This window comes from Mobula birostris, chromosome 3 (assembly GCF_030028105.1).
Source record: "Mobula birostris isolate sMobBir1 chromosome 3, sMobBir1.hap1, whole genome shotgun sequence".
Classification (NCBI taxonomy): Eukaryota; Metazoa; Chordata; class Chondrichthyes; order Myliobatiformes; family Myliobatidae; genus Mobula; species Mobula birostris.
Genome location: NC_092372.1, coordinates 219113861 through 219137228, shown reverse-complemented (window position 1 = coordinate 219137228; position 23368 = coordinate 219113861). Strand labels below are relative to the sequence as shown.

The 23368-nt window shown below is 43.1% G+C and overlaps 1 protein-coding gene across 1 annotated transcript; it reads left to right on the top strand.

Moving 5' to 3' along the window:
- The first annotated feature begins 7281 nt into the window (after window positions 1-7281).
- On the top strand, window positions 7282-8490 carry LOC140194795 (atypical chemokine receptor 2-like). Its single transcript, XM_072252077.1, has one exon. It carries the CDS (start codon window positions 7282-7284, stop codon window positions 8386-8388), a length of 1107 nt encoding a protein of 368 aa, XP_072108178.1. The 3' UTR covers window positions 8389-8490.
- The last annotated feature ends 14878 nt before the right edge of the window (window positions 8491-23368 follow it).

Sequence of the window (23368 nt, the reverse complement as noted above, 5' to 3'; positions counted from 1 at the left end):
TCCACATGGTTTAGACCACCTGGACAACACAAACACCTACGTCAGAACGCAGTTCATCGACTATAGCTCAGCATTTAATACCATCATTCCCACAATCCCGATTGAGAAGTTGCAGAACCTGGGCCTCCGTACATCCCTCTGCAATTGGATCCTCGACTTTCTAACCAGAAGACCACAGTCTGTGCAGGTTGGTGATAACATATCCTCCTCGTTGACGATCAACACTGGTGCACCTCAAGGGTGTGTGCCTAGCTCACTGCTCTACTCTCCATATTCCCATGACTATGTGGCTAGGCATAGCTCAAATACCATCTACAAATTTGCTGACGACACAAGTATCGTTGATAGAATCTCGGGTGGTGACGAGAGGGTGTACAGGAGTGAGATATGCCAAGTAATGCAATGGTGCCGCAGCAACAACCTGGCACTCAATGGCAGTAAGACGAAAGAGCTGATTGTGGACTTCAGGAAGGGTAAGACGAAGGAGAACATACCACTACTCATAGAGGAATCAGAAGCGGAGAGACTGAGCAGCTTCAAGTTCCTGGGTGTCAAGATCTCTGAGGATCTAACCTTTTCCCAACATATCAACGTAGTCATAAAGAAGGCAAGACAGCGGCTATTCTTTATTAGCAGTTTGAAGAGATTTGGCATGCCAACAAATACACTCAAAAACTTTTATAGTTGTACCATGGAGAGCATTCTGACAGGCTGCATCACTGTCTGGTATGGAGGGGCTACTGCACAGGACCAAAAGAAGCTGCAGAAGATTGTAAATCTAGTCAGCTCCATCTTGAGTACTAGCCTACAAAGTACCCAGGACATCTTTAGGGAGTGGTGTCTCAGAAAGGCAGCGTTCATTATTAAGGACCTCCAGCACCCAGGGCATACCCTGTTCCCACTGTTACCATCAGGTAGAAGATATAGAAGCCTGAAGGCATACACTCAGCAATTCAGGAACAGCTTCTTCCCCTCTGCCATCCAATTCCTAAATGGACATTGAACCCTTGGACGCTCCCTCACTTTTTTAAATATACAGTATTTCTGTTTTTGCACATTTTAAAAAATCTATTCAATATATGTAATTGATTTACTTGTTTATTATTATTGTTATATTTTATTTATTATTATTTTTTTCTCTCTCTGCTAGATTATGTCTTTCATTGAACTGTTGCTGCTAAGTTAACAAATTTCACGTCACATGCCAGTGATAATAAACCTGATTCTGAGGAAACATCCTCTCCACATCCACTCTATCAAGGCCTTTCACCATTTAATAGGTTTCAATGAGGTCACCCCTCATTCTTCTGAATTTTAGTGAATACAGGCCCAGAACTATCAGATGCTCCTCATATGACAAGCCATTCAATCCTGGAATAATTTTCGTGAACCTTTTTGAACCGACTCCAGTTTCAGCACATCCTTTCTAAGATAAGGGGCCCAAACTTGCTCACAGTACTCCAAGTGAGGCCTCACCACTGCTTTATATAGTTGCAACATTACATCCTTGCTTTTATATTCTAGTCCTTTTGAAATTAATGCTAAGATTGCACTTGCCTTCCTCACCACAGTCTCAACCTGCAAATTAACCTTTAGGGAATCCTGCACTAGGACTCCGTGCATCTCACTTTTTTGTATTTTCTCTCCATTTAGAAAATAGTCAACTCTTTCGTTTCTTCTTCACATTATCTAGCTCTTTCAGTGTTTGGGTGGTTTCAATGAGATACCATCTCATTCTTCTAAACTCCATCGAGTACAGGTCAGAGCCATCAAATGTTCCTCATACGTTAAGCCTTTCATTCCTGAGATTATTATCATAAACTTCTGGACCTTCTCCAAAGCAGGCAAATACTTTCTTAGATATGGAGCCCAAACCTGCTCTCAATACTCCATATGCTTATTGTTTTCTTTCTACAAACTCATCCTGTAGGTTAACCTTTAGGGAATCCTGCACTAAAGGCCAATTTATACTTCTGCATCAAATCTATGCCGTAGGTACAGCATAGCCGCGTACCCTATGCCGTAGCCTGACGCGCACTTCCCAAAAAAGGTAACTATGAGTCATGGTGACGCAGACCGCAACAACTGTGATTGGTCCGCTTGGTAGCATCGCATTTCCTCCTAAATTGCAATAGCTCCCATTGGGTGACTGAAAGGCAGGGAAGGAACTTTGGCTGCAATGCTTTCCATAAAGCTTTACAGACCTCTGAAATTAAGGAGGACCCTGTGCTTGACGCCAGTTTGTAGCTGCTACAGCCTGTTGACTTCCACCTGAAGCTAAAACTTGAATGATGATTGCCAGTCTCCGAGTATACTGTGCGTACACTGATGCAAAATAAATGGTTGGAGACGATGAACCAAATCGTCAAATCTACCTGTCAACATCCGAAAATACTTGAAATGCATTTCATAGAAACATAGAAAATAGGTGCAGAAGTAGGCCATTCGGCCCTTCGAGCCTGCACCGCCATTCATTATGATCATGGCTGATCATCCAACTCAGAACTCCGCCGCAGCCTTCCCTCCATACCCCCTGACCCCCGTAGCCACAAGGGCCATATCTAACTCCCTCTTAAGTATAGCCAATGAACTGGCCTCAACTGTTTCCTGTGCCAGAGAATTCCACAGATTCACCACTCTCTGTGTGAAGAAGTTTTTCCTAATCTCGGTCCTAAAAGGCTTCCCCTCTATCCTCAAACTGTGGCCCCTCGTTCTGGACTTCCCCAACATCAGGAGCAATCTTCCTGCATCTAGCCTGTCCAATCCCTTTAGGATCTTATACGTTTCAATCAGATCCCCCCTCAATCTTCTAAATTCCAACGAGTACAAGCCCAGTTCATCCAGTCTTTCTTCATATGAAAGTCCTGCCATCCCAGGAATCAATCTGGTGAACCTTCTTTGTACTCCCTCTATGGCAAGGATGTCTTTCCTCAGATTAGGGGACCAAAACTGCACACAATACTCCAGGTGTGGTCTCACCAAGGCCTTGTACAACTGCAGTAGTACCTCCCTGCTCCTGTACTCGAATCTTCTCGCTATAAATGCCAGCATACCATTCACCTTTTTCACCACCTGCTGTACCTGCATGCCCACTTTCAATGACTGGTGTATAATGACACCCAGGTCTCGTTGCACCTCCCCTTTTCCTAATCGGCCACCTTTCAGATAATAATCTGTTTTCCTATTTTTGCCACCAAAGTGGATAACTTCACATTTATCCACATTAAATTCCATCTGCCATGAATTTGCCCACTCACCCAACCTATCCAAGTCACCCTGCATCCTCTTAGCATCCTCCTCACAGCTAACACTGCCACCCAGCTTCGTGTCATCCGCAAACTTGGAGATGCTGCATTTAATTCCCTCATCCAAGTCATTAATATATATTGTAAACAACTGGGGTCCCAGCACTGAGCCTTGCGGTACCCCACTAGTCACCGCCTGCCATTCTGAAAAGGTCCCGTTTATTCCCACTCTTTGCTTCCTGTCTGCTAACCAACTCTCCACCCACACCAATACCTTACCCCCAATACCATATACAGTATGTACTTTGATAATAAATTTATTTTGAACTTTGAGAGTTCAACTCAAAGATTTAGCAGTGAACAGCCAAGTCATAAAGAGTTATTCTGGTGTCAGGATGGCTTTAGGAGAAGTTGTGAACCACTCCAGCCCTTTATATGGGTATCACTGTGAAGGAACATAATTGGAAAAGTAGCATGATGACCATAGACCACAAGACCAAAATAAAGAGGCACTTCATTATGTGGGCAGGTAGGACTAGTTTGCTGGACAAAGTTGTTGGCATAGACATGCTGAGTGGAAGGGCTGTTTCCATGAAGTAAGTCTATATAATTCTATGAAAATTGACTTTAATTCTGGCAACACACATCAAAGTTGCTGGTGAACGCAGCATCTCTAGGAAGAGGTACAGTCGAAGTTTCAGGCCGAGACCCTTCGTCAGGACTAACTGAAGGGGCAGCTAGTAACAGATTTGAAAGTGGGAGGAGGAGGGGGAAATCCAAAATGATAGGAGAAGACAGGACGGGGAGGGATGGAGCCAAGAGCTGGACAGGTGATTGGCAAAAGGGATATGAGAGGATCATGGGACAGGAGGCCCAGGGAGAAGGAAAAGGGTAGGGGGACCCAGAGGATGGGCAAGGGGTCTAGTCAGAGGGACAGAGGGAGAAAAAGGAGAGAGAGAGAGAGAGAGAAAGAATGTGTGTATATAAGTAAATAACAGATGGGGTACGAAGGGGAGGTTGGGCATTAGCGGAAGTTTGAGAAGTCAATGTTCATGCCACTTGTGTTTTGGTTCTTGATTGTGGAGGTTGTTGGGTGGTGACAGTCAGATCATATGCCTGTTCTTGAAAATTTATTGAAAGTAGAGTCAGCTTCCTGGAAACTCAAAACCAAAGGGAAGACACATACAGAGTTTGCAGTTTTGGAGGAACAAAATTTCACTTCAGCTGTATCCTGGTGTCAAGTAGTTTACATAGTTCGATCAGCTGCACACACTGCTTCAGCTGCACATAGCACTTATTTATACTCATTCACAGCAGTATATTTATTGACCATAATTGTCTTTGAACTTAAGAGGTAGTTAACAGTCAACTGGAGTCACATATAGACCATAGTGGGTAAGGACAGCAGATTTCCCTCTCTGAAGGACATTAGTGAACTAGATGCTTCCTTTGGAATACCAAGGATTTCACGTTTACTGTAACAAGATTTATAAGGGTTTCTTATTTATCTACTCACCTGGATTTAAATTCCCCAGCTTTCAGGGTGATATTCTTCAGATACATAAAGTATAAAAAGAGGCAAGAGTAGATATCAGACCACTGGAAAACAATGCTGGAGAGGTAGTAATGGGGGGACAAGGAAATAGCAGATGAACTGAATAAGCATTTTGCATTAGTCTTCACTGTGGAAGGCACTAGCAGTATGCTGGAAGTCCAAGAGTGTCAGGGGTCAGAAGTGAGTGAAGTTGCCATTAGCAGGGAGAAGGTTCTTGGGAAACTGAAAAGTCTGAATGTGGACAAGTCTCTTGGACCAGATGGACTACATCCCAGGGTTCCAAAAGAGGTGGCTGAAGAGATTGTGGAGGCATTAGCAATGATCTTTCAAGAATCATTAGGTTCTGGATTAGCTCCAGGAGACGGGCAAATTGCAAATATCACTCCAATCTTCAAGAAGGGAGAGAGGCTGAAGAAAGGAAATTATAGGCCAGTTAGCCTGACCTCAGTGGTTGGGAAGATATTGGAGTTGATTATTAAGGATGAGGTCTCAGGGTACTTGGAGGCACATGATAAAATAGGCTGCAGTCAGCATGGTTTCCTCAAGGGAAAACCTTGCCTGACAGAGCTGTTGGAATTCTTTGAAGAAATAACAAGCAGTATAGACAAAGGAGAAATGGTTGATGTTATGTACTTGGATTTTCATTAGACTTTTGACAAGGTGCCACAAAAGAGGCTGCTTAACAAGTTAAGAGCCCATGGTATTACAGAAAAAGATACCAGCGTGGAAAGAGCAGTAGCAGATCGGCAGGAGGCAGAGAGTGGGAATAAAGGGAGCTATTTCTGGTAGGCTGCCAGTAACTAGTGGTATTCCACAGGGATGTTAGGATTGCTTCTTTTTACATTATACAGTATGTCAACGACTTGGATGACGGAATTAATGGCTTTGTTGCAAAGATTATGGAACATCTGAAGACAGGGGGAGATGCAGGTAGCTTGAGGAAGTACAGAGGCCACAGAAGGACTTAGACAGATTAGGAGAATGGGCAAAGAAGTGGCAGATGGAATACAGTGTCAGGAAGTGTATGGTCATGCACTTTGGTAGAAGAAATAAAAGTGTAGACAATTTTCTAAATGGAGAGGAAATTCAAAAAACCTGATGCACAAAGGGACTTGGGAGTCCTTGTGCAGGATTCCCTAAAGGTTACTTTGCATGTTGAGTCAGTGGTGAGGAAGGTATATGTGATGTTGGCATTCATTTTGAGAGGACTCGAACATAAAAGCAATTATATAATGTTCAATATCTGGGCCTCAAAACCTCCTTGTGCAACTGGATCCTCGATTTCCTCACTTGTAGACTCCCAGTCAGTTTGGATCAGCAATGACATCTCCTCCACAATCACCATCAGCACAGGTGAACCACAAGACTGTGTGCTCAGTTCCCTACTCTACTCGTTTTATACCTATATAGCTCCAATACTGTATGTAAGTTTACTGACAGCACCACTGTCATTGGACAGATCAAAGGTGGTGATGAATCAGCATATAGGAGAGCCTGAAAATCTGGCTGAGTGATGCCACAACAACAACCTCTCTCTCAATGTCAGCAAGTCCAAGGAACTTATTATTGCCAGAGAAAGCAGGATCTCCCAGTGGCCACACATTTTAATCCCACATCCCATTCCCATTCTGATATGTCTATCCACGGCCTCCTCTACTGTAAAGATGAAGCCACACTCAGGTTGGAGGAACAACACCTTATATTCCGCCTGGGTAGCCTCCAACCTGATGGCATGAACATTGACTTCTCTAACTTCCGCTAATGACCCACCTCCCCCTCGTACCGCATCTGTTATTTATTTATATACACACATTCTTTCTCTTTCTCTCCTTTTTCTCTCTCTGTCCCTCTCACTATATCCCTTGCCCATCCTCTGGGTTCCCCCCCCCCGCCCGTTTTCCTTCTCCCTGGGCCTCCTGTCCCATGATCCTCTCATATCCCTTTTGCCAATCAACTGTCCAGCTCTTGGCTCCATCCCTCCCCCTCCTGTCTTCTCTTATCATTTTGGATCTCCTCCTCCCCCTCCCACTTTCAAATCTCTTACTAGCTCTTCTTTCAGTTGGTCCTGATGAATTGTCTCGGCCCGAAACGTCGACTGTACCTCTTCCTAGAGATGCTGCCTGGCCTGCTGCATTCACCAGCAACTTTGACGTGTGTTCATTGGTTTTAATATGTTTTGAAACCTGAGATCAAGAATAGTGTTACTGTATATAAATACAATATGGTTCTTTCCAGCTATATTTAATTCAGCGCAGACTTGAGTGAAAACCTTTGTCTTTTGTATCTCATCATCGAGGGTTCATTGCATATGACAAAACTAAAGCATTATTGTGTTTCCTTCTGAGTCTAAGAAGAAAATAATTCTTTTTAACTCATATATGTTTGCTCAAGAGCAAATCATTGAATTTTCTGTTGAAATATCCCTAACAATTTTGTTATTTTCTACTTTCAGCGAGGAACCAAGTTTCTTCTGTTACTTTCATGAAGATGAGTTCGATTAGTTTGGTGGACCCTTCCCCCAATACAACCTACTACAATGAGGATTATAACTACAGTGATATTGACCTCATTCCCTACCTTTTCTGTGGAAAGGAGGAAGTGAAGGCCTTTGGGAAGATCTTCCTCCCTGTGCTATATATTACAGTGTTTGTTTTTGGAATGTTAGGCAATAGCTTCCTTGTCCTCATGATCGTTAAGTATCTGAAATTGAAAACGATGACTGACATCTACCTACTGAATTTGGCCGTTTCTGACTTTTTATTTGCTGTATCCCTTCCCTTTTGGGCCACTTATGTGACCTCAGAGTGGATCTTTGGAAATGCCATGTGTAAAATAATAAGTGCAGTCTACACCATGAATTTCTACAGTGGTATCTTCTTCATTGCTTGCATGAGTATGGACATGTATCTGCAAATTGTTCACACAGTCTCTATGAAGAACTACAGGACAATCTTCAAAAGCATCATCATCAGTGCCGCTGTCTGGACCCTAGCAATGTTGGTTACAATCCCTGAATTCATCTTCAGCCAGTCCAGGAAAGTCAGTGATAGGTACACCTGCCTCAGTAACTATGGTAGTGATCAACTAGTGCTCTGGAAGACTACAATCCAACTCCAGATCAACATCATTGCATTTATCATTCCATTTTTTGCCATGATTTTCTTTTATACACAGATTGCATCTGTCCTCCTCAAGTCCAGATCCTTTGGCAAGGACAAAGCCTTAAAACTGGTCATCATGTTAGTCGCTGTTTTCTTTGTTTTGTGGTTCCCTTACAACATTGTCCTTTTCTTGCATTCCCTGGAGGATCTGGGTGTGATTGGCGGCTGTGAGATGAGCAAAAGGCTGGATTATGCATTGCAGGTGACGGAGTCCATTGCTTTCACCCACTGCTGCTTCAACCCACTCCTCTATGCTTTTGTGAATGAAAGATTTAGAAGACACCCGAAGAATATTTTAATGAAGATAGTCAAGAAGACTGGCTGTTATAAGGATCTGGGGATCATCGTTACTACTGCACCAGAGCAAAGTGAACTCAGCAAGCAGCAAAACTGTGTGTGTTCTGATGTGGAAATGACTATGGTGTAGGAAGGATGTGGAGACACAATGCTGAGAAGTCAATCTTCCTATTCTACAAATATTGTTGAATTGAATCTTCACCATCCAAAAATACTTTAACATGCCATTGTGTACAGGGCGCTTGTGAACTAACCAAACCAAACACCTTCTGAAGCATAGTATCTTGCAGCAAATCAAAGGACATCTTCTAGAGGTTTTGCCAAACATCCATCTCAGAAGCAACAACATCATTCAGGATGAATGATGTTGCACGCATATTTGATACGTGTCCTCTACTCTCATCACTTTATTCTTTCCCACTCAGGTTTTCCTCACATGACCCCTATTGAACCATTCGAGAAGGTTACTGGAGAAAGCAGGAGAATGGGGATAAAAGGGATAATAAGTAAGCGTGAAGAAATGGCGACGCAGACTCAATTGGCTGAATGGCCTAATTCTGCTCCTATAACTTAAAGTCTTATGAACCATTGAATCATTAAATTCTTATGGCACAGAAGGAGATCAATTAGCCCACTGGGTCTACATTGACACCAAGTAGATTGATCCCAGCATTTTATTCATGCCCACTTTCCCCACAGTCCAGCAAACTGTTCTTCCTCACATGCCTATCTGATTTTCCTTTGATTGTTCGGATTGACTGTTTACACCACTCTTGGGGCAGAGAGTTCCAGATCGTAACTACTTGCATACTGAGGAAGCCTTGTCTCCTGATCCTGAGTTAACTTTTGTTTCATCCTATCTTCCCTCTTTCAATTGGATTTGATGGACAGGCTGCAAGAATAGGGAAGAGGATCATAGAAAAAATAACAAGAGGACTGCTCAGATATAATGCAGGTTTATAAAAGGAAAATCATGTTTGATAAATCTGTGGGGAGTTTTGAGTGGTAATTAGTAGAATAGATAAAGGGGACCAATGGATGTGGTGTATTATGACTTTACAGAAGAGCTTCAATAAGTCACATCATATTATAAAACAAATTTAGAGCACATGGCATTGGCAGTAATATACTCATGTGGACTGAGGATTAAATTACAAAAAGAAAACACAGAGTTGAAACAAGTAAGTCATTTTCAACTCAAGATGATATAATCAATAGGGTGCTACAAGGATCAGAGCAGGGATTGATTTATATCAATGATTTGGAAAGAGAGGACCAAGTGTAATATATCCAAGTTCCAAGATGAGACAAGACTATAGGGCAACACAAAAATATGAGAAGTATGCAAGGAGCCTTCAAGGGGAAATACAGACAGGCTAACAGAATGGTCGAAAGATGGCAGATGGAATGCAATGTAGAAAAAGATATCAGCCTATCCACTTTGATAGAGAAAAAAATCAAAGGTGGAGTATTTGGAGGGCTATCGAGTGTTGAGGAAGCAGGGAGTTCGCAGGAACTCTTGTGCAGATTGGAAGAATGGCAAAGTGGCAGATAGAATATCATGTAGAGAAGTGGATGGTCATGCACTTTGGTATAAAGGCATAAATTGTTTTCTAAACAGGGAGAAAATTCAAAAATCAGAGGTGCAAAGGGACTTGGGAGTCCTTGTGCAGGATTCCCTAGAGGTAACTTACAGGTTGACTTGGTCATAAGGATGACAAATATAATGTTAGCGTTCATTTTGAGAGGACTAGAATATTAGAGCAAGAATATCTGAGCTGAGGCTTTATAAGACACTGTAGTACTGTTAGCAGTTTTGGGCCCCTTATCTAAGAAAAGATGTTGGAGAGGGTCAAGGGGAGGTTCACAAGAATGATTCAATGAATGAAAGGGTTAACATGTGAAGTGTATTTGATGGTTCTGGGACTGTACTCACTGGAGTTTAGAAGGATGGCGGGGGGTGGGGGGATCTCATTGGAATCTATCGAATATTGAAAGGCCTAGACAGAGTGGATGTAGCAAGTATGTTTCCTACAGTGGGTGAGTCTAGGATCAGAGGCTACAGCCTCAGAATAGAGGGGCACCCTTTTAAAATAGAGATGAGGAGGAATTTCTTTAGCCAGAAGGTGGGGAATCTGTGGAATTCATTGCCACAAACGGCTGTCAGGCCAAGTCATTGGCTATATTTAAACCAGAGTTTGATAGGTTCTTGGTTAGTGGGGGGGGGGTCAAAGGTTGTGGGGAGAAGGCAGGAGAATGGGGTTGAGAGGGATGGAATGGAGGAGAAAACTCAACGGGCTGAATAGCCTGAATCTTTTCCTATGTCCTTATGGTCTAAAAGTTTCTAGGGACAGAAATCCTGGATACTCAAATTTAATGCTGTGAGTGCTGACTCTTGAATATACAAACATCCCAACTATTGATTGATCAACTGTGACCATGTCTGATATGCTAAGTGACAACATCACTTTAGTTTGCAAGCTTTCTTGAACTCAGTCACAACAGTGCAAAAAGCTTAGTAACCTCAGGAAAATCAGATTACAGACACAGAAAATGAAATAATTTTGTACCTTTCAGTCAGAATCTTTCTTCGATGCCTTATGGTTTATTCATTTTATTGATGAGGAATTGAATGATATCAGCTTGCAAAGGAATTTGGTTGTCCTAATTAGTGAACCAGCAATTCATAAAGCAAATGACATGCTAGTCTTTATATAAGAGGAACTGAATACAAAGTAGCGATAACCTGGTCAAATTATATAGGGTCCACAAGAGACAACATCTGGAATATCATTTGTAAATCTGGCCCCTTTCCCATGAAAGAATACACTTGCAATAATGAAAGTACAGTAAAGATTTATCAGACTGATTCCAGGAAAGCCAAGTTTGTTGTGAAGGGATACTAAGCACGCAAAGCCTGGAAGAATAAGCACAAGGGATTCTGCAGATGCTGGAAATCTTGAGCTGCACACACAAAATGGTGGAGGATCCTAGCAGTCCAGGCAGTATCTATGAAAGGGAAGGAACAGTCAATATTTTGGACCAAGATCCTTGATCAAAACTGAAAAGGAAAGTGGGAAGAAGGAGGTGGGGAGAGAGAAAGGAGTACTATGTTTCGGGCTAAGATCCTTCAACCTGATGAAGGGTCTCAGCCCAAAACGTGAACTGTTTATTCCCCTCCAGATGCTGCTTGACTTGCTGAGTTTCTCCAGCATTTTGTGAATCTGAAAGAACCCTACGGCATTGAAAAAGGATTCTCACTGAAAGGTACAAAATGATTTCCTTATCTGTGTGTGATCTGATTTCCCTGAGGTTGTATCAGTTACATCCAACTATGAGTCGAGAGACTGACCTCTAGTGCTTGTGGTCAAGCTTCCTGTAACTTCATTGACTGTGGTCCCTGTTTTTGTCCTTCCTAGACTGTTCAGTCAATATCATTAGTTTTAATTCTCATTTTCTATAGCTGCAGAAATGCAGTGAACAATTATTAGCAAGAAGAAAATATCCAAAAGCTGACAAATGTTTCTTTTAGAATGGGCAGCATCTGTTGTCCACTCCTAATTTCTCTTAATGTTTTGGTGAGCCTCCTTTACCATCTACTGCTTTCCTTGCCTGTCATTACTGTGCAGCTTTATCAGAAGTTAATTAAGAGTCAACCAAACATCATGCAGACTTCTTTCCCTAGAGGAAAGTAGTTGTATTTTCTTTTGCAGCAATCCACTAGCTTCATTGTCACCATGGCTGATACCAGTTCTCTAAAAAATTCAATTTTTATTAGCCTTGAATTTAAATTACATCAAAATGGGTCTGGAACTTGACCCTTCAGGGCAATAGTTCAGACCTTCAGTTTAACAGCTGTACATCATAAGTACTATGCTACACACAGCACCAACATTTTCATGAACTTTGTGTGTCAAGTGCATTTTAAATATATAGCAGAAATATCTATGTATGCATGGGTGTATATGCTTTTATATAGTCTATAAGTATATTCTCTCAGAACTCAATAAATGTTTGAATATATACATCCAGTAAGCTTGTTGGTTTTTTTTTGTTTCTTGTTTTAAACTACATTTTGAATCTGCTACTGTTCATGGGTGCTGTTGAATATTTCTCTGTCTAAATTTGTTAAGCAAGGTTACGGATTGGTTACAGTCTGACATCCATGAAGGCATGAGTCGTGTTGACTTCGGACAGGGGAGATTTATGAAAAGGTTGTCTGGATTTGCCTGTTCTGTTTTCTGCATATGAATCAACCTTGCTACACTGTTATTTTGACTCCCACCCATCTGCCTCATGAGTTGAAACCCTCCTGAATGGCAGTGGCTAACTAACATCCTTGCAAGGATAGTAGTCTTTCTTTAGTACAGGTGCAACCCATCCTTTTTGTACAGCTCAGTACTGCCCAGTAGAGCCTTCAATGATCCTCTCTCCTGTAGCATCTCTTTAGCCATGCATTAATCTGGTCTATCTTCCACATGGAATATTTCCAAGATGAGACCCATAGAAGTCACAGAGTATTATAGCAGAGAAATAGGCCTTTGGCCCATATAGTCCCGCTGTTCTGCCTAGTCCCACCTACTTGCAACTAATCCATATTTCTCCAAACCCCTGGCATCCATATTATCTATCCAACCTTCTCTTAGATGTTGCAATTGAACCTACACCCACCATTTCTGCTAGCAGTTTGTTTCATGCTTATACTGTCCTTTGAATGAAGAAGTTCCCCTTTAAGTATTTCATCTTTGATCATAAACCTGTGACCTCTAGGTCTAATGTCATTCAGCCTGAGAGGAAAACCAAAAACAGTGCATACACTTCCGATTTTCAATTTTCCACCTAACTCCTTAAACTTCCTTTGCAGGACCATAAATCTTTTCGTACCTATGTTGTGGTTGGTAGTACCAACATGGTTCACAACCTTAGTGTCTCATATGCTCACCCTCCTCTTTCAGAGGCTCTTGCACAGATACTTAATGTTCAGGAAGTTTCTTCATAGAATACACACATGTTAAACTTATTTCTGTGAATATTCAGCATCAGTGACCTGTGAGATCAAATTCACTGGCTTGTGGCCAAGTTGGCGACCCAGTGAATTGTCCTTATTTCTTTTCCAATGGAGTGCTGCAGCTTGTTAAAAAATTGTCCCATTTTCACCTCAACTGGCAGATTTGTGTATGTTTCTCGGAAATTTCCTCTTGAAAGATACAATGGAACCTGTCTCCACCATACCTGCAGGAAGTGTGTTCAAACTGCAAACACGCACTGCGTCGAAAAGCTTTTCTTCACATTCTTTCTCCTTGCATTATACCTGTGTCCTTTGTTGTGTGACCACTCCATCAGCGACAGCAGCCTGCTGCAATGCTCTCTATCCAGATCATTCATCATTTTATATATCTCCAATGCACCTAAACCCATTGTCACTGCTACAGATGTAAGATCATTTATCTGGATAATGAACCCACAGAATGCATCTGGCCCTGATGATGTCTGCGGCTGTGACCTTAGATCCTGTGCTGATAAGCTGATGGGGACACTTCCAGACATTTTTTAACCTCTCCCTGCTTCATTCCACTTGTTTTAAGAAGACCATTATCATCCTGGTACCTAAATCGGAAGTTTGAAAGGAGGTGATTTCACTCAGCACACATCAAAGTTGCTGGTGAACGCAGCAGGCCAGGCAGCATCTCTAGGAAGAGGTACAGTCAACGTTTCAAGCCGAGACCCTTCGTCAGGACACTTCACCAGCAACTTTGGTGAACTTCGTCGTTCACCAGCAACTTTGATGTGTGTTGCTTGAATTTCCAGCATCTGCAGAATTCCTGTTGTTTGATTTCAGTCAGGTCCACTGCCCAAGGAGAAAAAGGGAGCAGCAGGTTGGGGAGCGTAATAGACTTTGACCAGTGTGAGGGGATCCAGGAGTGCTGCTATTAACTGTTTGAAGAGAGAAAGAGAGAGTTATTTATCACTGATGGTTTGTTTTGAAAAGAGAGAGAGAGACGAAGATTAACGGTTGGACTGTCCCGTCACGGCACGGGAGGTAACTTTGGATTTTTACTTTGGAGATAACACCGAGCAGCTCGAAGGTTGCTATGGTGACTGACAGCACATTATTGATGTTACCTTCAAGGACTAGTTGCCTGCTTGCATTTCTTTACAGACAAAGGAAGGAGGGACTCTTTGAATGACAGGTGATTCTCAGCACGGGAGATAAATAGGAGGTCAGATGATACAGACCTCAGACATATGATCTGGATGCTGAATGAGCATTGCTGTGCCCACAGAGAAAGCGGGTTTTGGAGGATCGATCAGGCGGATCAATCCAATTGCTCTTCCAGTTAAAATTCAAAGGTAAGACCGGTGGGGAGTTGCCCACGTGTCCGACCTTGGCCTGGGTAGATAGCTCCACCACACCGAAGTACGGTGCCCTCTGTTGTTAAGTCACAGTCGGTGACTTGTGAAAGATTTCGGAGGATGACGAGAAGATCAACGGCAACAGCTCACCTGAAGACTCAACTCACTCCCTCTCTCGTTTCTCAACCACATACCATGAACTGAACTGAACTGAACTTTACTCAACATTGTAAGACTGTATCTTTTTACCCCTAGACTTAAAGAAGCTTGGTTTTTCATACATATATTCCCACACTTACTGATATGCTTACTTATATATATAATCATTGCTAACCTGTTTGATTTATCTACATTTATTTTACAGTATTGCGTAGTTATTAATAAATATTATTAGTTTATAGCAATACTAGACTCCAAAGAAGATGGCGGCGCGCCTGCGTGTGCGCAGCCCTCCGGTGAAAAATGATATCGTATCTGTTAAATAGGGGCCGTGAACAATTCTGATTTGATGGAGAATGGACGTGAAAGCACAGAGGAACATCTGGAGAAATTTCTGAAACGCCCATTCGCTGCTGTCGTTACTGCCTGGTCGGGAATCTTTCAAAGGGTAGGCCTCAAAATCCCTGGCCTTGCCTGCTTTTGGTGACCGAGAAGGAGGTCGAATCGTTCGGACAGAGATGGCACTCAGTACTCGGTGTCGGAGAGCTGATCAGAACTCGAAGTTTTCGGGTGACTCAGAGTTGGATTGTGGTCGGCTTGGCAGGGAGAGTTTTTCTTCCTTCTCACGTCTGCGTGAGATGTGGGACATTTGAGAAACTTTGAACTTTACTGTGCTCATGGACTTCTTCATCAAGTTATGGTATTGTTGCACTGTTTGTAACTATATGTTATAATTATGTGGTTTTGTCAGTTTTTTCAGTCTTGGTCTATCCTGTGTTTTGTGATATCACACCGGAGGAAATAATGTATCATTTCTTAATGCATGCATTACTAAATGACAAGAAAAGAGGACTACGTGTCTTCATAATCTAAAAAAAAAAGTGTTTTCCATCTCTGCTGGTTCTTTATTCCCGTCACGGGGTATGTGACACCAGTGACCAATCGTGTTTGAGATTGATTAGTAAGGACAAATTAAAGGAAGGCAGAGGCAAGCACATGAGGCCATCATCGCAGCAGCCGTCGTCTGAGTGGACAGAGTCACAGTGGTGATCCTGAGACTTAAGCTCTTCAAGGCTTCAGTGAAGAGAGGCTTCAATCAGAGAAAGCAAAGAAAAGAAAAGCTGTAGGTTAAGATTTTTTACTTCCCTTCTTTATATCTGCTCAGCTAGGACAGTAGAGATGCTAAAGAGGATAACTGAATTCTCCTCTTGCAGGATGTGGGAAGGGAGGGAGTCCTCTAGTGTCCCTGACAACTACAACTGTGAGGAGTGCATCCAGCTGCAGCTTCTAATAATCCGCGGTAAGGAGTTGAAGCTGGAGCGGGATGATCTCCAGATCATTCGAGAGGCTGAAGGGATGAGAGATAGGACGTATAGGGAGGTGGCTACATCCAAGGAGCAGGACACAGAAAATTGGGTGACAGTTAGGAAGGGGAAAGGGGTAAGGAGCTAGTAGAGTACTCCTGTGGCCATCCCCCCTCAACAACAGGTACCACTTTGGATACTGGCGGCGTGGTTTGACCTAACAGAGGAAAGTCACAGAGGTCGGGTCCCTGGCACTGAGTTTACCACTGTGATTCAGAAGGGAAGCTGTGGAAATAGCTGATTAATTAGTTAGGGAAATGGACAGGAGGTTCTCTGGGCAAGAATGATTTTCCCGGATGGTATAGGCAAGTAGGAACAAATATGAAGTTCAAGAAATGTAAGAGCATGCTTAGGAAAGAAATCAGGAAGGTTAAAAGAAGGCATGAAGTTGTTCTAGCAGGCAAGGTGAAGGAGAATCTCAAGGGTCTACAGCAATGTCAAGAGCAAAAAGATTGCTAGGGACAAAATTGGTCCTCTGGAAAACCAGAATGGTAGTCCATGTGTGAAGTCAAAACAGATTTGAGAGATTTTAAATGTATTCTTTGTATACGCATTTACTTGGGAGATGGATATAGCATCCATAGAAGTGAGGAAAAGTGGTATCTACATCATGGATCCTGTAAAGATTACAGAGGAGGTGTTTGCTACCCTTAGGTAAATCAGGGTGGATAAATCCCTAGGGCCTAACAAGGTGCTCCCTCAGACCATACACAAGGCAAGTGGAGAAATTGCAGAGATACTTAAAACATCCTTAGCAACAGGAGAGGTACCAAAGGATTGGAGGATAGCCAATGTTGTTCTGCTGTTTCAAAACAAGCTCTAAACAAAAACTAGGAAATTATAGGCCGCTGAGTCTGACATCAGTTGTAGGAAAGCTATTGGAAGGTATTCGAAGGGACCGGACATATAAGTATTTGAATAAACATGGACTGATTAAAGATAGCCAACATGGCTTCATGCATGGAAGGTCATGTCTAAACAATCTTTGAGGAAGTTACCAGGATAAAGGCAAGGCAGTGGATGTTGTCTACATGGACTTTAGTAAGGTCCCGCATGGGAGGATTGTCAAGAAGGTTCAGTTGCTTGGCATTCAGGATGAGGTAGTAAAATGGATTAGACCTTGGCTTTGTGGGAGAAGCCAGAGAGTGGTAGTAGATGGTTGCCTCCCTGACTGGAAGCCTGTGATTAGTGGTGTACTGCAGGGATTGATGCTGGCTCCTTTGTTGTTTGTCATCTATATAAAATTATCTGGATGATAATGTGGTTAACTAGATCAGCATATTTATGGAAGACACCAAGATCTGGGGTATAGTGGACAGTGAGGAAGGCTATCATGGCTTACAGTGGGGTCTGCATCAGCTGGTAAAATGGGCTGAAAAATGGCAGATGGTATTTAATGCATACATGCGAGGTTTTGCACTTTGGTAGGACCAACCAGGATATGTCTTACACAGTGAATAGTAGGGGGCTGAGGAGTGTGGTAGAACAAAGAGATCTGGGAATACAGGTCTGTAATTCATTGAAAGTGGTGTCATAGGTAGACAGGGCCATAAAGAAAGATTTTGGTACATTGACCTTCATAAATTCATGTAGTGAGTACAGGAGATGGGATATTACAGTGAAGTTGCACAAGATATTGGTGAGGCCAAATTTAGAGTTTTTCATGCAGTTTTGGTAATCTACCTGCAGGAAAGATGTAAAGAAGATTGAAAGAGTGCAGAAAAAAATTACAAGGATGTTGCTGGGTGTGCAGGACCTGAGTTATAAGGAAAGATTGAATAGATTAGGACTGTATTCTTTAGAATTTAGACGATTGACAGGAGATTTGTTAGAGGTATACAAAATTATGAGGGAATAGATAGGGTATATGCAAGCAGGCTTTTTCCACTGAGGTTGGGTGGGACTACAACAAGAGCTCACAGCTTAAGGGTGAAAGGCGAAAAGTTTAAGGGAACATGAGGGTAAACTTCACTCAGAGGATTGTGAGATTGTGGAATGAGCTGCTAGCACAAATGGTATATGTGAGCTTGATTTCAATGTTGAAGAGAAGTTTGGATAGGGACTGTACATGTATAGCAGGGATATGGGGCTATAGTCCCAGTGCATGTCATTGGGAGTAGGCAGTTTTAATTGTATGGGCATGGACTAGATGGGCAAAAGGCCTGTTTCTATGCTGTACGTCTCTATGACTCTACGTCAAACAAGGTAATGTGCCTTAAGGAGTTATGGGAAAAGGCAGGGAGGTGGACCTGAGTCCAAGCCCAGATCAGCTATGATCTTATTGAATGGCCTATTCCCGCTCCTATTTCTTATGTTCTTAATAGCTACCACCCAGTGGCTTTGACATCCGCCATCATGAAGTGCTTCAAAAGGTTAGTCATGCATGATTGACTCAAGCCTCTCAGACCACCTTTTCCCACTGCAATTTGTCTACCACTGAAACAGGTCTACAGCCAATACCATCTTCCTGGCTTTCAAATTTCGAAGTAATTTTATTATCAAAGTACATATATGTCACCGCATACAACCTTGAGATACATTTTCTTGTGGGTATACTCAATAAGTCTTTAGAATACCATAACGGAATCAATGAAAAACCGTCCGACTCATGCATTCAAACATATGGCAGAAGACAACAAGCTATGCAAATACAAAAATAAGAAAGAAAAACAAACAAATAAACAAACAATGAACATCAAGAACATGAGATGAAGTGTGAACATTTCAATGATGGGGCAAGTGAAGCTGAATGAAGTTACTCCTTTTGATTCAAGAGCCTTATGGTTGAGGGGTAGTACTGTTTCTGAAGCTGGTGATGTGAATTCAGAGTACCTTCTTCCTGCTGGCAACAGGGAGAAGGGAGCATGTCCTGGCTGGTGGGGATCCGTGATGATGGATGCTGCTTTCCTGCGATATTGTTTCATACAGATGTGCTCAATGGTGGGGTGGGCTTCATGTGTGATGGGCTGCGCTGTATTCACTACTTTTTGTAGGATTTTCCATTCACGGGCATTGGTGTTTCCACACTATGCTGTGATGCAGACAGTCAATATACTTTCCACAACACAACTATAGAAGTTCGTCAAAGTTTTAGATGCCATGCTGAATCTCCGTAAACTCCTAACGAAATAGAGCAACACACACAAAATGCTGGAGGAACTCAGCAGCTCCCCTCCTACCCCTCCTCACAGTCCCCCACCCTGCTCTCATAGCTATACCCCTTCCCCACACGAAACCACCACGGTGGGCTTCACAGCTGAACAGGTGAGAAGACAGCTGAAACGTCTCAACCCAAGCAAGGCTGCAGGACCGGATGGTGTCAGTACCAGGGTGCTCAAAGCCTGTGCCCCTCAGCTATGTGGAGTACTTCGCCATGTCTTCAACCTGAGACTGAGGCTCCGGAGGGTTCCTCTGCTGTGGAAGATGTCCTGCCTCGTCCCTGTGCCGAAGACGCCACGCCCCAGTGGCCTCAATGACTACAGACCGGTGGCATTGACCTCCCACATCATGAAGACCCTGGAGAGACTTGTTCTGGAGCTGCTCCGGCCTATGGTCAGGCCACACTTAGATCCCCTCCAGTTCGCCTACTAGCCCCGACTAGGAGTTGAGGATGCCATCATATACCTGCTGAACCGTGTCTACGCCCACCTGGACAAGCCAGCGAGCACTGTGAGGGTCATGTTTTTTGACTTCTCCAGTGCATTCAACACCAACCGCCCTGCTCTGCTGGGGGAGAAGCTGACAGTGATGCAGGTGGATGCTTTCCTGGTGTCATGGATTCTTGATTACCTGACTGGCAGACCACAGTACATGTGCTTGCAACACTGTGTGTCCGACAGAGTGATCAGCAGCACCGGGGCTCCACAGGGGACTGTCTTGTCTCCCTTTCTCTTCACCATTTACACCTTGAACTTCAACTACTGCACAGAATCCTGTCATCTTCAGAAGTTTTCTGATGACTCTGCCATAGTTGGATGCATCAGCAAGGGAGATGAGGCTGAGTACAGGGCTACGGTAGGAAACTTTGTCACATGGTGTGAGCAGAATTATCTGCAGCTTAATGTGAAAAAGACTAAGGAGCTGGTGGTAGACCTGAGGAGAGCTAAGGTACTGGTGACCCCTGTTCCCATCCAGGGGATCAGGGTGGACGTGGTGGAGGATTACAAATACCTGGGGATATGAATTGACAATAAACTGGACTGGTCAAAGAACACTGAGGCTGTCTACAAGAAGGGTCAGAGCCGACTCTATTTCTTGAGGAGACTGAGGTCCTTTAACATCTGCCGGACGATGCTGAGGATGTTCTACGAGTCTGTGGTGGCCAGTGCAATCATGTTTGCAGTTGTGTGCTGGGGCAGCAGGCTGAAGGTAGCAGACACTAACAGAATCAACAAACTCATTCGTAAGGCCAGTGATGTTGTGGGGATGGAACTGGACTCTCTGATGGTGGTGTCTGAAAAGAGGATGCTGTCCAAGTTGCATGCTATCTTGGACAATGTCTCCCATTCACTACATAATGTACTGGTTGGGCACAGGAGTACATTCAGCCAGAGACTCATTCCACCGAGATGCAACACAGAGCGTCATAGGAAGTCATTCCTGCCTGTGGCCATCAAACTTCACAACTCCTCCCTTGGAGGGTCAGACACCCTGAGCCAATAGGCTGGTCCTGGGCTTATTTCATAATTTACTGGCATAATTTACATATTACTGTTTAACTATTTATGGTTTTATTACTATTTATTATTTATGGAGCAACTGTAACGAAAGCCAATTTCCCCCGGGATCGATAAAGTATTACTATGACTACTATGACTATGACTATGGAAATAAGTACAGTCAATGTTTCCGGCTGAGACCCCTCGGCAGGACTCTACCAGGGAAGTAGAGGCGCTGCTGTGCTTTGTTCGTAAGTGCGCTTAGTGCTGGGCCCAGGACAGGTCCTCCAAGATAATAATACCTAGGAACTTTAAAGGCTTTACACTCATCTCTGGAGCATCTGAACTATAAAGGCAGTTGTGTTAGACTATAGTTTGTTGACTACAACTCCACCTTCAATACTATAATTCCAAGCAAACTCTTCGCCAAACTCTAAAGAATCACTAAGGATAGGCAGCAAAACCTCCATCACGCTTATTCTTTCCCTGTACACTCATGACCCTGTGGCCAGATTCTGCGCTAACACCCATCTACAAATTTGCAGATAATACCACCATAGTGAGTCGGAGTACAGGAAGAAGATTGAGAGCTTAGGATCAGAATCAGAATCAATATCAATATCATTAACACATTTGAAATTTGTTGTATCATGTCAAGTGTACAGTGCAAGACGTAAAAATAACTGAGTTACAAAACCTGACAGAGGTGTATAAGATGATGAGAGGCATTGATCGTGTGGATAGTCAGAGGCCTTTTCCCCAGGGCTGAAATGGTTGCCACAAGAGGACACAGGTTTAAGGTGCTTGGAAGTAGGTGCGGAGGAGATTTCAGGGGTAAGTTTTTTACTCAGAGAGTGATGAGTGCGTGGAATGGGCTGCCGGCAATGGTGGTGGAGGCGGATACGATAGGGTCTTTTAAGAGACTTTTGGTTAGGTACGTGGAGCTTAGAAAAATAGAGGGCTATGGGTAAGCCTAGTAATTTCTAAGATAGGGACAAGTTCGGCACAACTTTGTGGGCTGAAGGGACTGTATTGTGCTGTAGGTTTTCTATGTTTCTGCAAAGTAATAAATAGTGCAAAAGAGGAATAGTGAGACTGTGTTCATGATCTCATGGACTTCTCAGAAATCTGAAGTCCGAAGGGAAGAAGCTGTTCTTAGAAAGTTGAATGTGCGTCTTTAGGTTCCTGTACTTCCTCCTCAATGGTAGCAATGAGAAGATGGCATGTCCCAGATGTTAAGGGTCCTTAATGATGGATGCCACCTTCTGTGATGGCTTTTGATGCTGAGGAGGGTTGTGCTGTGAGGGAATTGGCTAAGTCTACAAGCTTCTGCGGCCTCTTTCGATCCTGTACGTTGGAGCCTACATACCAGGTAGGGATGCAACCAGCCAGAACGCTCTCCACTATATATCTGTAGAAATTTGATAGAGTCTTTGGTGACATACCAAATATCCTCAAACTCCACATGAAGTACAGGTGCTGGTATGCCTTTTTTGTGATTGCATCAATATGTTGGGCCCAGGTGAGACCCTCCGAATAACATGGTGTCATGACAACGACCTTTCCTCTAATGTCAGAAAATAAAAAGAGCTGGCTGTTTACTTCAAGAAGGGGTTGGTGTATGTGCTCTTGTCTATATCAGCAGCGCTGAGGATGAGAGGGATGAAAGCTCCAAGTTCGTTGAAGTGAACGTATCCCATAACCTGTCCTCTCCAGCCATCTTGATGTCACGGCTAATAAAGCTTATCAGCAGCTCTACTTCCTCAGGAGGTTAAAGAAATTTGACTCTTAGCAATTTTTAATCGATGCATCATAGAAAGTTTTCTGTCCAGATGCATTGATGAAGGTTAAGGGTGTTGGGAAAGTAAGAAATGATACTCTGATTCTGGTAGCGGGTTAAAATTAGGTGCCAGCTTGTGCACGCTCTGTTCGGTGAGAAGTTGGAAAGACTGTCCTTGACTGAGAAAAAACTGCCTTCAGTGTTTTTTTAACAACTCACAGCTGTCCCTTTGAGAATGATCTGTGAGCTGTATTCACACATGTTGCATACATCATGTCTTATGAGTTCACATATTGATCTATGTTCCCACCTTTTGTCTATTTAAGTTTTACTGATATTAGCGCGGAAATCAATGAAACTAGGGGCCCCCTGATGAGAGAAAGTAACCATTTTGAAAAGATTAGTATGGGATCGATCAGATGGGAGAAGGCTATTTTTTTGACCAGGTCTACTGATAAGGTCTCTCCCTTAATCCCCGAACAAAGCCACTCTTTAGGAGAAGTAATTAAACGACTCGCACCCGTGTGTTTGATTGTCCCGAGGCGATGCAAAGAACTGGGACGTTGGGTGGTGTCTGTTAAAATAGGCCAGCCTAGTAAACAACATTCATATAGAATGAGTAATTCAGTGACTAAAGGGCTGACGAACACAGAGGTGTGTATCGGCAATTTAATAAGGCTGTCTGAATGCAGCTTGATAGTGAACCTTGAAAAAAATGAGTTCGGCCACGCGAAGGTCACTTACCTGGGAATTGTGGTGACACAGGGGCAGCTGGCAGCGATGCAAGCTACAGTG